General features: G+C 41.9%; 2 protein-coding genes across 3 annotated transcripts in view; both read left to right on the plus strand.

The window, feature by feature from the left end:
• The first annotated feature begins 144 nt into the window (after positions 1-144).
• On the plus strand, positions 145-2,103 carry LOC6537055 (serine/arginine-rich splicing factor 1B). Its single transcript, XM_002097584.4, has 4 exons — positions 145-414; positions 540-909; positions 1,232-1,353; positions 1,413-2,103. The coding sequence occupies exons 1-4, from the start codon at positions 251-253 to the stop codon at positions 1,519-1,521; spliced, it is 765 nt and encodes a 254-aa protein (XP_002097620.1). The 5' UTR covers positions 145-250; the 3' UTR covers positions 1,522-2,103.
• Positions 2,104-3,806: 1,703 nt separating this feature from the next.
• Positions 3,807-12,356, plus strand: part of LOC6537064 (extracellular sulfatase SULF-1 homolog) — a 28,988-nt gene continuing 20,438 nt past the window's right edge. Inside the window, exons 1-2 of one of the 2 annotated variants that reach the window (XM_015192604.3) lie at positions 3,807-4,514; positions 11,309-11,354. The gene's annotated coding sequence lies outside the window, so the exon portion shown is untranslated. The remainder of the gene's footprint in view (positions 4,515-11,308; positions 11,355-12,356) is intronic. The other variant, XM_002097589.4, reaches the window with a different exon arrangement.

The raw sequence follows: 12,356 nt of genomic DNA on the forward strand, positions 1-12,356 counted from the left end.
TCCACTTGACCAAAGCAACTACTTACTGGGTAACCATCGATATAAACACCGAAACTTCCACCTATAGTGTAGTATCAACTACATAACTATCGATAAATATTGAACACCCGAGAGATTTCCCCAACTTTAACGAACGGTCATACTACGTCAGCCATTTGTCTTTGTGAGCGTGACAGAAAAAGTTCTGTGAAAATCGAAGTAGAATTTTAGCGAGCAAGTCGAGCAAAGCGTCTGATTTAAACTGGAGAAAATGGGATCACGCAACGAGTGCCGCATTTACGTGGGAAACCTGCCGCCGGATATCCGCACCAAGGATATCCAGGACCTGTTCCACAAATTCGGCAAAGTTACTTTTGTCGATCTGAAAAATCGGCGTGGGCCGCCATTTGCTTTTGTTGAGTTCGAAGATGCGCGGTGAGTAATGCGAATACACACAGCTGGCCCAGCTGCCCGCCAGAGACACCCGACTTATTCGCGACAATTGCTTCCCCTCCTTCCATGACCACCATTTACTCCGGCTGCCCCTTCGCCCAACATAGAGATGCCGACGATGCAGTAAAGGCGCGCGATGGCTACGATTATGACGGGTACCGTCTGCGCGTGGAGTTCCCGCGGGGCGGTGGCCCTGGAAGCTACCGCGGCGGCAACCGCAACGATCGCAGCCGCGACGGTGGCGGACGCATGGGCGGACGCGGACCGCCAGCCAAGCGCTCGCAGTACCGCGTCATGGTTACTGGGCTGCCCGCCTCTGGATCGTGGCAAGATCTCAAGGATCACATGCGCGAGGCTGGCGATGTCTGCTTTGCGGACACATACAAGGACGGTTCCGGCGTCGTAGAGTTCCTCCGCCACGAGGACATGAAGTACGCAATCAAGAAGTTGGACGACTCTCGCTTCCGTTCGCATGAGGTATGTTAATTTGGCGGGCTCCAACTTTGTAATATTCAAATGTATTCGGGTTTTAAGGTAGAGAAATTACCTTTGCATTTATTTTGTCAGCATACATTATTCACTAGCTGGAATAATTTAATGTGATTTCAAGAATGAAGAATGACATTGAGTTATATTGATTTGTTTGCATACACGTACGCCCTTAAATGTGTCTAATTAATAAAAATCTAGTTTGCCTTTTATAGATTAGTTCGTTTGCATATCCGTTTACATTTTGAAAAATATCTCCTTTAATTAAGTGATGTTATTCAATTGATATTAATACCCTTATTGTCTTTAGGGCGAGGTTGCCTACATTCGCGTACGCGAGGATAGCGGAGATAACGACCGCAGCGGTGGCGGCGGCAGCGGTGGAGGTGGTGGTGGCAGCGGGGGCGGTGGAGGCCGTGACTACCGCGACAGGTATACCAAATATTACAAAAGTTTCTTGTTCAATATTTATTCTTTGAATCCCTCCACAGATCCCGTTCGCGCTCATTCTCATCGAGACCGCGCCGTCGTGGCACTCCCACATACTCCCCAGTGCGACGTCAATCTTATTCCAGGTCTCGCTCACGCTCTAACTATTAAACACAATCAAGCATTATCCATTAATCTATAATATTTCTACGAGCAGGAAAAGCAAGCTAAATTAAGAAAACGCATTCAATATTTGTTCAAGAACTCTCAAATATCCTACTTTGTAAATTGACTATCCAAGCCTTCAGCGAACCAATCAAGTTTGTTCAGTCAAGTTCCGAACTCTCATCGAACCCAACATATTTAAAAAACCACTTGCTTTTCCAACTGTATCACACGTTCTAAGAAGCAGAGATGTTATCTAAAATTATAATCCACCGGGCAAAATTTGACAAAAACAGTTCAAAAATGGCAAGTGTAAACCAAGGAATTTTCTTAGGCAACAACCACTCGGCATTCCTTGATTTGCTTTTGTTTTATTTTGAGCCTTTGCTCAGTCTGCATACTACAAATTATATTATAAATCTAATTTTGGCTGCACGTTTACCAAGCTAATTTATTAGAATCTACCTTAACGAAACAAGAAACATCGATACAGAATAAATATGTTTGTAATGAGAGAAAGAAAAGAAACAGAAATCCGAACACAACGCAATGTCAACCACATTGATAAACAAACTATTAATACTTTAATTTTTATTTTCTTCTCTTCCCCATTTTGCGCGTTTATGTTTGGAGAGTGATGAGGATGTGGAGGATGAGGATTAATGGATGAGGAGGAGGAGAAGGATATTTTGATGTTGATTTTGGCGTGGATTGGATAAATTTGGATTGAAATTAGAGGAGGCAGGACCTGTCTATAGATCTTATGAATATGAAAATATTTATTTGATTGTAATCAGGATTGGATTTGGATTTAGAATTGTTCTGAGCACTTCGCTGGGACAACGTGGGATGCAGTGTCCCATGGCTAACTCGCATCTCGGAGGAGGAGACAGGAATTTCGCATTGTTGAAGGATTTTCTGTGTGAACTTTGGTCGTGTTCAGGTTAACGGATGTTTGGAGGAGGAGAATGTCGATGACATCGGTGACGGTGAGGAACACTTGCGTTGGCCTTGGACAGGACTAAAGCATACAGTTTCGGACTCGGCCGCATCTCTTCGAGCCTCGCCCCTTCTTCGGCAACTGCCTAATGGTCGGGATTAGGATTCGCTTGGACAGGCTCTCACGCTTTGTTGTCGCCTTCCTTGGATCGCACTTCAGACACTAGCTCACCCAGGGAACCGCGTGTTTCGTGGCCTTTGCGCCTCTGTTGTTATCATTTCACGGATTTGCTGTGCATCATCCTACGTTGACTTGCGCCCAACGCTGGATAGTGGATAGTGGTTCTTGGTCTGGTCTGGTCCGATCCGATCCGTTCCGGTCTCCCTCTGTCTCGCCTCTCAGTGGTATGTTAGATTGCCACATCAATTTTTACTTTTAATTTGCGTTATTTAGTTTTTAATTTATTTATTCTTTACCCGTCTTTCGTCTCCATTGATATTGTTGCCTCCAAAATGTGGCGATTGTCGCGTGTGCGTTTTTGTTTTCCATTTTTTGACTAGCAGGGCGAAAATTCATAAGCCCCGACTATAGCCCACACCCGCATCATTTGCATGAACTTTCGTTAACCTAATAAACTACTGTAATACCAACAAAGAAATTTTAGAACAGAGCAGTTCTCTCGTTCTCTTTGCTTATCGATCAACCTATAAGCCATAGTCCTAAAATATTTTTGAAATAAAATCCACCTTTACAATAAATATTCAAAAAAAAAATTAAGAAAAAAAATAAAGCTTTTAATACTACATCTTAAGATGGGTCCCAGGGAAATATTTCAACAACAAAGTGAGGTAAAGCAAGATAGAACCCTATAGTCGAGTTCCTCGGCTATCTGATACCCGTTACTCAGCTAATAGGAGTGCAAACGTGAAAGTTCAACATTGTTTTGCCATCTCTATAGAAATTGGCAAGCAAACAAAGAAAAACATTTTCAAAAATGTATTTCCTTTACTCTAGAATAAACGTATATAAGTAAAATTAGTCTTCAGTCTTTTCTTGAAAAAAATACATTAAAGTTAGCTTGCAATTTTTGGAGAAAATTAGTCACTTTGCTGTTGTACAAAATACTTTATGATCAGGTGGTCACGTTTTCTCAACCACTGCGTTCTAAATCCAAGTTTAAACTGCCCGCCACTGGATTTTTACAGAGGACTGTTAATCCGGCAATGCTGCCTCACCTTGCTGTAACGGAAAATCCCATGTAGATCAGCGCTCAAGTGGTATTCGGTCATTTTGCAACACGGCCACACTGGCAAACAAACTATATAAGCAACACGCGCATTTTGTTGTTGGGTTTTTCAAATTATATTCGCCAGCTGTTCGGACGCGCGTGGGAACTGCTCAGTGTTTGTTGTTATTTTTTGTTAATTTTGAACGCAACGAACTGGTCGCGTACGTATTTCCATTTATATTTACGCATTAATTTAACTCGCGCTGTAAAATAAAAGTAGTGGGGAATCCTCATCTAAAATCAACCATCTCACACGAGGAAAAGTGCGCCAAAAGTTCGGGAAACCCATAGAAACCCTATGAAAAGAACGCCTTGCATATCATGTTGTATACCCACGTAAAAATTAAATAACAAATAATTCGGAAAGTGCACAAAAAACGCTTGCACATATATTGTTCGTGGGCAGTCTTTGGACGGCTGAAGGAAAAGATATCCGACGGTCGTGGGATCCAATAAAGTGCTTCACCAGATCGGCGGCCCTTCGTTTGTTAATGGTGTTTTGTGGCGGTGCATCCAGGTTATCAACGTCCTCCTCGGCTCCAGTTTTATTGAACTCGACCGGATTGGACGTTCCTATCTGCGGTTAGTCAGTGGGACTGAGAAAACTATTAATCGATCGCGATTGTACAACCAATTACCGTGTTTATCACCTAATTCAAAGCCGCCTGGCACGAAGCGAACTATAAAGAGAAGCTGAAGTGTCCAAACAATCGCAGTGTGTTAAAACTACAGCTACTTGAAGTTAAAACAGATATATATATATAGCCTGAGGTAAGAGCTGCACTTTATGGATGTTTTGCATGCCCATGGAACTGCTGAGATCATTAAAGTTGGCAATTTTAATCGCAGCATCAGCGATTTCCCCCTAGCAGTCATTGTTCTCGATTGAAACCTGAAAGGTTTTTTATTGATCATAATATAAAATTAGTTGTTCGAGGAGGTGGAGGTCGGCTAATCTAAACAAATTCTGCGATTTTGCTGTTTATGATCCTCATCAGGCATCCCATCTGGTTCGGTCTTTGTTGTACCGATTCATCAGCACTTTGTAAATATTCCTTAGTGAAAGTAAGACTCGATTTCGATCGTTTGACATTGGTAATGTGACCCAGTTAGGAGTAGGGTGCTTCTTCGGTAACTCGATCCGTCAAGTCAAAGGTGTTGCCTTGCGGCTGCTACCTACCTAACTGCTTGCAATGCAACCTGCCTAGGGTCTTCAAGGTCTCCTCCCCGTCGGTTTCCTGTTCATCTAAGCAAACACTGTGAGAAAACTTCAGCTATGTATCAGTAATACCTACCTCTCATGTACAATTATATGTGTAACATAAACAACCATTTGCAACGAAATCCAAATCATGCAGTAGATTTTTAATTGTCTTAGTAGTATACTTATTTTGTACAGTGCATATTTGTGCAGACAGCCTGCTGGTTTGAGTCCCTTGTGCGTATCTCTGTTCTTTGTCGTCCCCGGCGTGTTAATCTTTTGTTGTGATGAGATGCTTATCACACCTACCGCCGCCTTGCGACAGGTGCATTCTGAAGTTTCCGCTGGAGCTGTAAGAAAAGGCGATCCGCGACTGGAAACTGGCAGCCGTGGAAATGGGAAACCCTTTTCGCTCGACCATTCAAGTGCCGCTGTTCGTTTGCCCGAATGATTGACGGGCGGCAACTGTGACCCCTTAACCCCTTGTTGCCGGCACTCAATGGGCCGCATCGCGTAAGCAATTTATGTTAGTTGTTGTTTGCCTGTTTTGCCTTGCCTTTCCGACCGGGTCCATTCACTAATCTTTTGGGAAAATAAAATTCAATGCGTACGACAAAACCACCCTTAATATTTGCCGATTGCTGACTAATTGTGGGAATTTTCTGATAATTCGTTGAAGTCACTAGACATCATAGTGAGTTTTGCTGCCATATAACTTTTTGCTATAACTGGAAATTCGAAGAAAAAAAAATGGTTTACTAGATGATAAAGATGATAAGGTCGTAACATTAACAGATAAGATTACTTTGGTTTATATAGAAAAAAAATTATACCTGCGATTATGCAAAAATAAATACATAATTCTAGGGAATTAATTATGCTGGAATATGGAATATGCTAAATTTAAGGTTTTTAAAATACGCTTCAAGCTCAAATGGTTTGTATTAGGGGTATTTTGGTTTCGTACATGTTTTTTTGTATTAAAGCCCGTCGTATTTTCCGAGGCCAGTCCGGCCAAGCATTTAATTAGACACTTTTTACTTTTCCCAGCGCACAAGACGCAAACTTTTATCCGTGGCGGCAACAAGTTGAAGACGCGAGTCTGGCCCGTCTGTCTAATTGTTTTGACTGTGGCAATTTCTCCTGGTCTTTTTAAAGCTGCAGTCCGAGCTGGAGTGTGGCGGCCAGGCGGCCAGGAAACTGGTTTGCCAGTTTCACGCAATCCCAGAGCTTTAATTCGGTCAATTCAGCGGGAGCGGCATAAGGCGACTAAGGCTCATGATGATGATGATGACGATGACTAACGCTGGCCCCGAGGCATCGACCAGGGCAACGAGAACGGACCAATTTGGCCTTTTACCGCAATCAGGTTTGGGATTCGGTTTTAGTTTCGGTCTTGGTCCGCTCGATACGATACGTCAACGGGCCGACCGAATGGATGAATGAATGCCCAGCTGAATGAGCGAATGGTGGCTGAGTTATTCAGCTGGCCGGCAATCCATCATGCTGTCCTCGGAACTGGTTGACCAACACCACTTAATGAGTGGACAAGGCGTCTCCGACATTTCGCATTTGCATCCCAATCCCCTCCGATTCCTTCGACTCCCGATTCCCGATCCCCACGCAGAGTCATTAGCCGCAAACTATGCCTATATGGGCTGATACCCCGTCAAACATGGCTCGCATTAAATACAGCCATAAAATCGCCAGGGAGGCGTTTTCCATGGGGCACGCGTTTGGGGCGCCGTTTAATTGCGGTGCGCGATTTGCAAGCGTTTTTAAACGCCTTAATTTGCATTTGCATACTCACTGTCTTCGCTCTATGAATGGGAAATTAAACGCCTAATGGACCAGTTGGTTATGCATGTCAGTGTATAGGCAAGTGTAAATTAACACATGTACTGAGGCATCCATTTCAATTATACTTTGTCGCCCTGAAAACTGATAAGGACAACGGGTGACGAACCCGCACTATCTTGGGTTAATTGTGAAGTAAATTAATTCATATTGAAATGTTTTAGAAACTATTACAGATAGGCGTCTGGTTAGGCATTCAAATAACGCATGTTAAAGAATAGTTTTTTCGGCTACACCATATGTATTATTAAGAAATTATATGTTATATACATATAAATCGTATATTTTACATGAAAATAACTAAATTCAAAGCGTGCTAGTTCAGTGGATCTGCAATTGTATTTATTTTTAGCTTTGCTCTGCTAGACGCACCATTACTTATCGTGTACCATCGGTTTGTAGCCCTATTTTACGACTTGGCCGCATGTCTGGCCGCGAGGCGCGTTTAAAAACGCCAGTGAAAAGCCAGCAAATCGCGTCAAACATTAAAAACATTACCCTGAGCCGAGAGGGTTGGCCCTGGTAATTGTAAGCGGCTATTAAAATAATTTAACGCGCCTCCGTTTGCAGGCTAAAGGCCGCGAGGACGGGCTGAAAGCATACCCAGGCAGCCCGAAGGGATTAACATAATTTTTGCTAATATTGTGAGCGAGGCTCGCAGCACATAATGCGCTTAGAAATATGAAATGAATAAAGACTGCATTAACCTGAATGGTGGCCACGGCAGCAGGAGAAGCTTCTGCAGCTGCAGGAAGGATTGCGGCCACGGATTATGTAGAGGTGCACGCAGGCTGTGCTGAACCCAAAACTTAAGGGTGACGAGGAGGCAGGCGGCGGAAAAAGGAGCATGATCCATGATGAGCTGTGCGGCAGGAATGCGCCAAAAGGCAGCGACGCCGACTGCATTAAAGTGGAAAATCCTGTCTGACAACATTTAAACCAAAAAGAAATATATACACAAACCTATAGTAAATATGTGCAAAATAAAACCTACAACAAAAAACCACAAACAACACATAATAAGCGTGAAAAAAGGCAAAATGAGAGCAAAACCAACCCAGTCCAATTCCCAGACTTGGCTCCACTCCGGACCAGAAAGGATAAAGTGGGCAATGAAAAGGGAGTGTGGCTAGGAGAGTAAACCACCAACAAACAAAGGAAAGAAAACAAAACGAGAGGATTGTCTTTAACTTCTAGACGGAATGCTGTAATACTCTAGAAAAAGTAAACATTACAATTTATTTATTTGTTTGTTTCCAAGAACGTTTGCACAAAAAGACATTCATACAAACTGCACTATTTGAAATTCACAATATTAGTGATGTGCCTAAATATTTACACTGTCCAACGGTTTTATAGTTCATGATTTATGGCACTAAAGAAAATATACTAGAAAATAATCTATAAACATGGATAAAAAGCCACAATAATTGGTTTATTAGTTCTTACTCAAAGAATATATATATTTCATCGAACAAATTACAATACATAAATGTTCAAAGAGAATTAAAACATCATGCGATTATGATTAACGAATTGCAGAAAATATTTCGGACACCTGATCCACAGGCACACTCAGCACTAAAAGCATTCCGATTTGCACATTTTCCGCGATTTCGTTTTGCGCCACACACCAAATACACCAAAGATGGACGGCGCTAAGAACCGCATTCATAACATCAATAAAAGTTCGTGTTTGTTTACGGGTAAAGCAAATTAATAATGAAAAATCACATGTGGTTTTCCACAAACCAAATACGAGGCGAACAATTCTCCCACTCATATTTGTATACAAAGAAAAGCAATTAAAATCGCGAAAAACACTAAATTTATTTGATTGCATTTTGGAAAAACGAAGCGCCAAATCTTGCGTGGCCAAATGATATGAGTATACCACAGTTGATGATTAATGATGCTTTGTGGACGCATATATTAATGTTTATGAATAATTTGTTCATATTTAACAGAACTCCTCGGTGTTTAATAATTGCAACCGAGTGCTAATTGAAAACATTTCCAGGAATTCCATGTGTGTTTCGTTCAAGCCATTTGTATTGCTGTCAACATATGCGCGTTCGATTTATCAGGTAGTTTTTGTGAGAAGTCCGCTGGCAACGGTGGATTTCGTTTCGTTGAAAGTGTTTTCTGGTGAACCCATTCTTCGATATGAGGAACCACTCCATCGTGTCATTTCCGTTCAAATTTCTACATTGACGAATTGACAAAAATTTATCAAGGCATTGTTTCCTGCAAATGTTATAGCCCGCATTTTGTCAATGTCCGCGTCTGAGAAAAAGGTATAACAAGATCCGACCCAAAAGCTATTTCTTGTCCTAAACATGTTTGCCCTTTGCCTTTTTCGGGCCTACCGGGAAAATTACCGCCAACTGACAGGCGCAGAACAAAGGACTCTGAACACAACTCAAAGAAGTCAGTTATCATAACACAATATCCATAGAATACTCTTGCTGACCAGAACGCTCAATCAATTGTTAAATAATTGATTCGATTACAATGCTCTACGAGGTAATCAATTAAAAGTTGTTCTCCAGAATGCAAAGGAAAATCGTTATAGCTATAAAAATGAAATGGCAATGGCAATAATAATAATTCCTAATTGTGATTTGCATGCGCCATTTCGAACTCAATCAAAACTCAACTCTGACCGCGGGCGTTTATTACATTTTTCTGCGTATGATGTAGATATGTACATGTCAGTTCGCTTATTGTTTATTGTTCAATATTATTTATTTTCGCCATAAAAAAATTTTTTTATTTGATTTATGACAGCCAACTTGAGGTGGGTTGTAATTGAAATAATACCTTTTAATGGATTGCGCGAATGTCTATAAGTGTTATGGGAATATTTTCATTAGCTTGGAAACTCTGTAACATATTTTACCAACATCAGGTGGAATGCTTTCTCACAATCTGCCAACTGATGGTAATTGGTGCGTAACTTCCACTTTTTCTTCCCTCTGATATTCAATGATGCGTTACCAGAAGCATTATTGTCTGCCATACGAATTGATTGTCTATTTGCATTGTTCATTTGGCTCTATGAAATCATCACCATACAACTACCTGTTTTCCGGAATTTATCTGCACTGGAAAAAATTCTTATACCACTTCGAAATTTGTTTTAAATATTTGTTCAAACTAATTATAATTTATGGACAGAAAGGGTGCCAACACTGAAAATTCAACAGAGCCCTAAAACAACTTTTCTGTTTGTGGCAATTATAAACTACTAATTGTTGTTCAACTGATACATGTATGATTTCCTTGGCGTGTTTCTGGGTGGAAATGCGCATTAGTCCGGCACAAGTATCCGAGTATGAAGTCGCCCAAGATCAATGACACCAGCGAACGGAGTTTGGTGGTGCGAAGCGGGCGCTTATCAAAAGTTCTGGTCTGTTGATAAACAAGCGGCATGATAAATGGACAGCAATCAATAACGTGGAGTTGGGTGCTTCCTTGGCCAGCCAGTTAGTCAGTGGGTCGGTTTGTTTACCTGCAATCAAAACAGTTTATGTTTTTCCCTTTCATTCTGTTTGCCTGTCTTGTATGTAAATAAGTCCGTAAATACGCGGACCGAATAGGCAGGCAAATAAAACGTAGAATGGCTTCCCCCATTCACTTCTGTCGCACTTTGTTTGCCCTCCTATTTGCGAACGCTGCGTATACGCAATGGGTGCAGTTGTTAGTTCGATCGCACGGTATTGGGCTTGATTTCACTCCGATCAAGGTTATGCGGGTGAAAAGTTAGCAGAAAGGTCCTAGTTGCATGTCAGAAAGGTGTTGGTGATAGCACAATAAACGAACCACCAAAAACTGGGTTAAAAGTTAACTTCTAAAGAGGCCGGTGAGCATTGCGCATACGCAACGTGGCTGCAGTAAAGTCGTAAAAACGAGAAAACAACTGCTCACCTGAAGGCAGTTCAGCGGCAGCTGTTTGTTCAATAAAAGCCAAACAAGCTTGCCTTAACTCAAAAGCAACTTGAGGAAATTGAACGAAGTGGATATACACTACTCGAAAGCCACTTTGCCTGCTTCGCCCATCAGCTGAAAGTCTATTAATCCGCATTTACATTCGCACTGCAGTCTCTTTTTCCATGAGTTTATTTTTTTGCACTCAATTAAAATGCCAAGTTCAGCGCCTGCCAACTTTCAAAACTGACAGCTGACAGATGGAAATTGCCCGGCTAAGGAAAACTCCTGGCCGGGTCACGGACTCGTCACTCATTCCACGGGCCAACTATCAATCATTCCTCTCATTTGCCTGTGAGGCAGGTGCAAATGTGTCAGTTGTAAATGAGCAGAAAGTTCACAAGAGCCTTTGCAGTTGGCTTCTTGAAAGTGTCACCGGTCTTGAGTGGGGAACACGGACTGTTTTAATTGAGATGAATAAATGATAAGACACCAGCTGTCTTTCCTTCGTTGCTACAATATTTGCTATCTCTCCTCCAAGATATTAATATTTTAATTCGTATTTCTTGAATTGCAGAGATACTGGAAGAGGCAAACGGAAGTCGAAAATATTGAAAACCAGGGTAAGTTTTAAGCAAAATATAAATTCCTTAATTTACGCCAACCCCTCAGTGCAGAAAAATTACGCAATTCACCTTTGAGCAGGTAATTATCCAAAGCTGCGGTCCATAAAATCCGTTTCTTCGCACTTCGGTGGCTGCAGTTGCTGAGTTCCTTTGGACTGGCTGCTTTTAAATTCGATGCACTGCCTGGCGGTTTGAACTCTCACCCCCGGGAAAATTCTGGGGTGAAATGGTTGGTTTGGAAGGGGTTGCGCGTAATTAATGTGCAGAATCACGCGTCTGCATTTAATTCACTTTGGGGCATGGGAAATCGCCGAATCGAGAAAGCCACTCGAGCGACGTGGCAACATTTCTGCACGCACTTGGTCGATGCGATTGGGCACCCAATGGATGCCCATCTTGGACTGCTTCGTCTATTTAAGGGCATCGCCAGCGTTTTCCCACTGATTGCGGAACATGCTGCTTTTGCTCTTGCTGATGGCAATTGTCCTTTATTGCCATTCCTTCATTAGGCTTCCGAGTCTGGTATGGCATTTTAATGCAATTTTTATGCGCATTTTTGTGCGCTGTAAAGGCCTTATTCCCTACAACTCGGCTTCCCCGTTGTCGATGGATGTGTCACTTGTAAGATCATTTGAATTGTAATTCATATAATTCGCCGTATTGTTGTCTTGATGGGCCTTTGTGACCGGGGCCGCAAGTGCCTGACTTTCGTTTCTGGTGAGTGCAACGTTGCCACAATTCACTAGAGTCTTAATTAGTTGGTCACTGAAATGATTTATTTATCATGTTTATCTAAATTCAACTGCTAAATACATTGTTCACAAATATGCTCCTTCCAAGAATTCAAATTACAGCTGCTTCTTTCGGCCAAATGTTTAATTGGGCATGAAACAAAATTTATACAAGGAAGTGCATTAAAAACGCATAAACCACCGGCGAGAACTTAAACAAACATGTTCGGCATCCAAGCGAACTCCACAAAAGCGCCATCAAAGTGTC

This window comes from Drosophila yakuba, chromosome 3R (assembly GCF_016746365.2).
Source record: "Drosophila yakuba strain Tai18E2 chromosome 3R, Prin_Dyak_Tai18E2_2.1, whole genome shotgun sequence".
Classification (NCBI taxonomy): domain Eukaryota; kingdom Metazoa; phylum Arthropoda; class Insecta; order Diptera; family Drosophilidae; genus Drosophila; species Drosophila yakuba.

Coding starts and splice junctions, on each gene's coding strand:
- LOC6537055 (XM_002097584.4), top strand. CDS start 251: ATGGGATCACGCAACGAGTGCCGCATTTACGTGGGAAACCTGCCGCCG. Junction 910..1,231: donor CTCGCTTCCGTTCGCATGAG/GTATGTTAATTT, acceptor TATTGTCTTTAG/GGCGAGGTTGCCTACATTCG. Junction 1,354..1,412: donor GGCCGTGACTACCGCGACAG/GTATACCAAATA, acceptor ATCCCTCCACAG/ATCCCGTTCGCGCTCATTCT.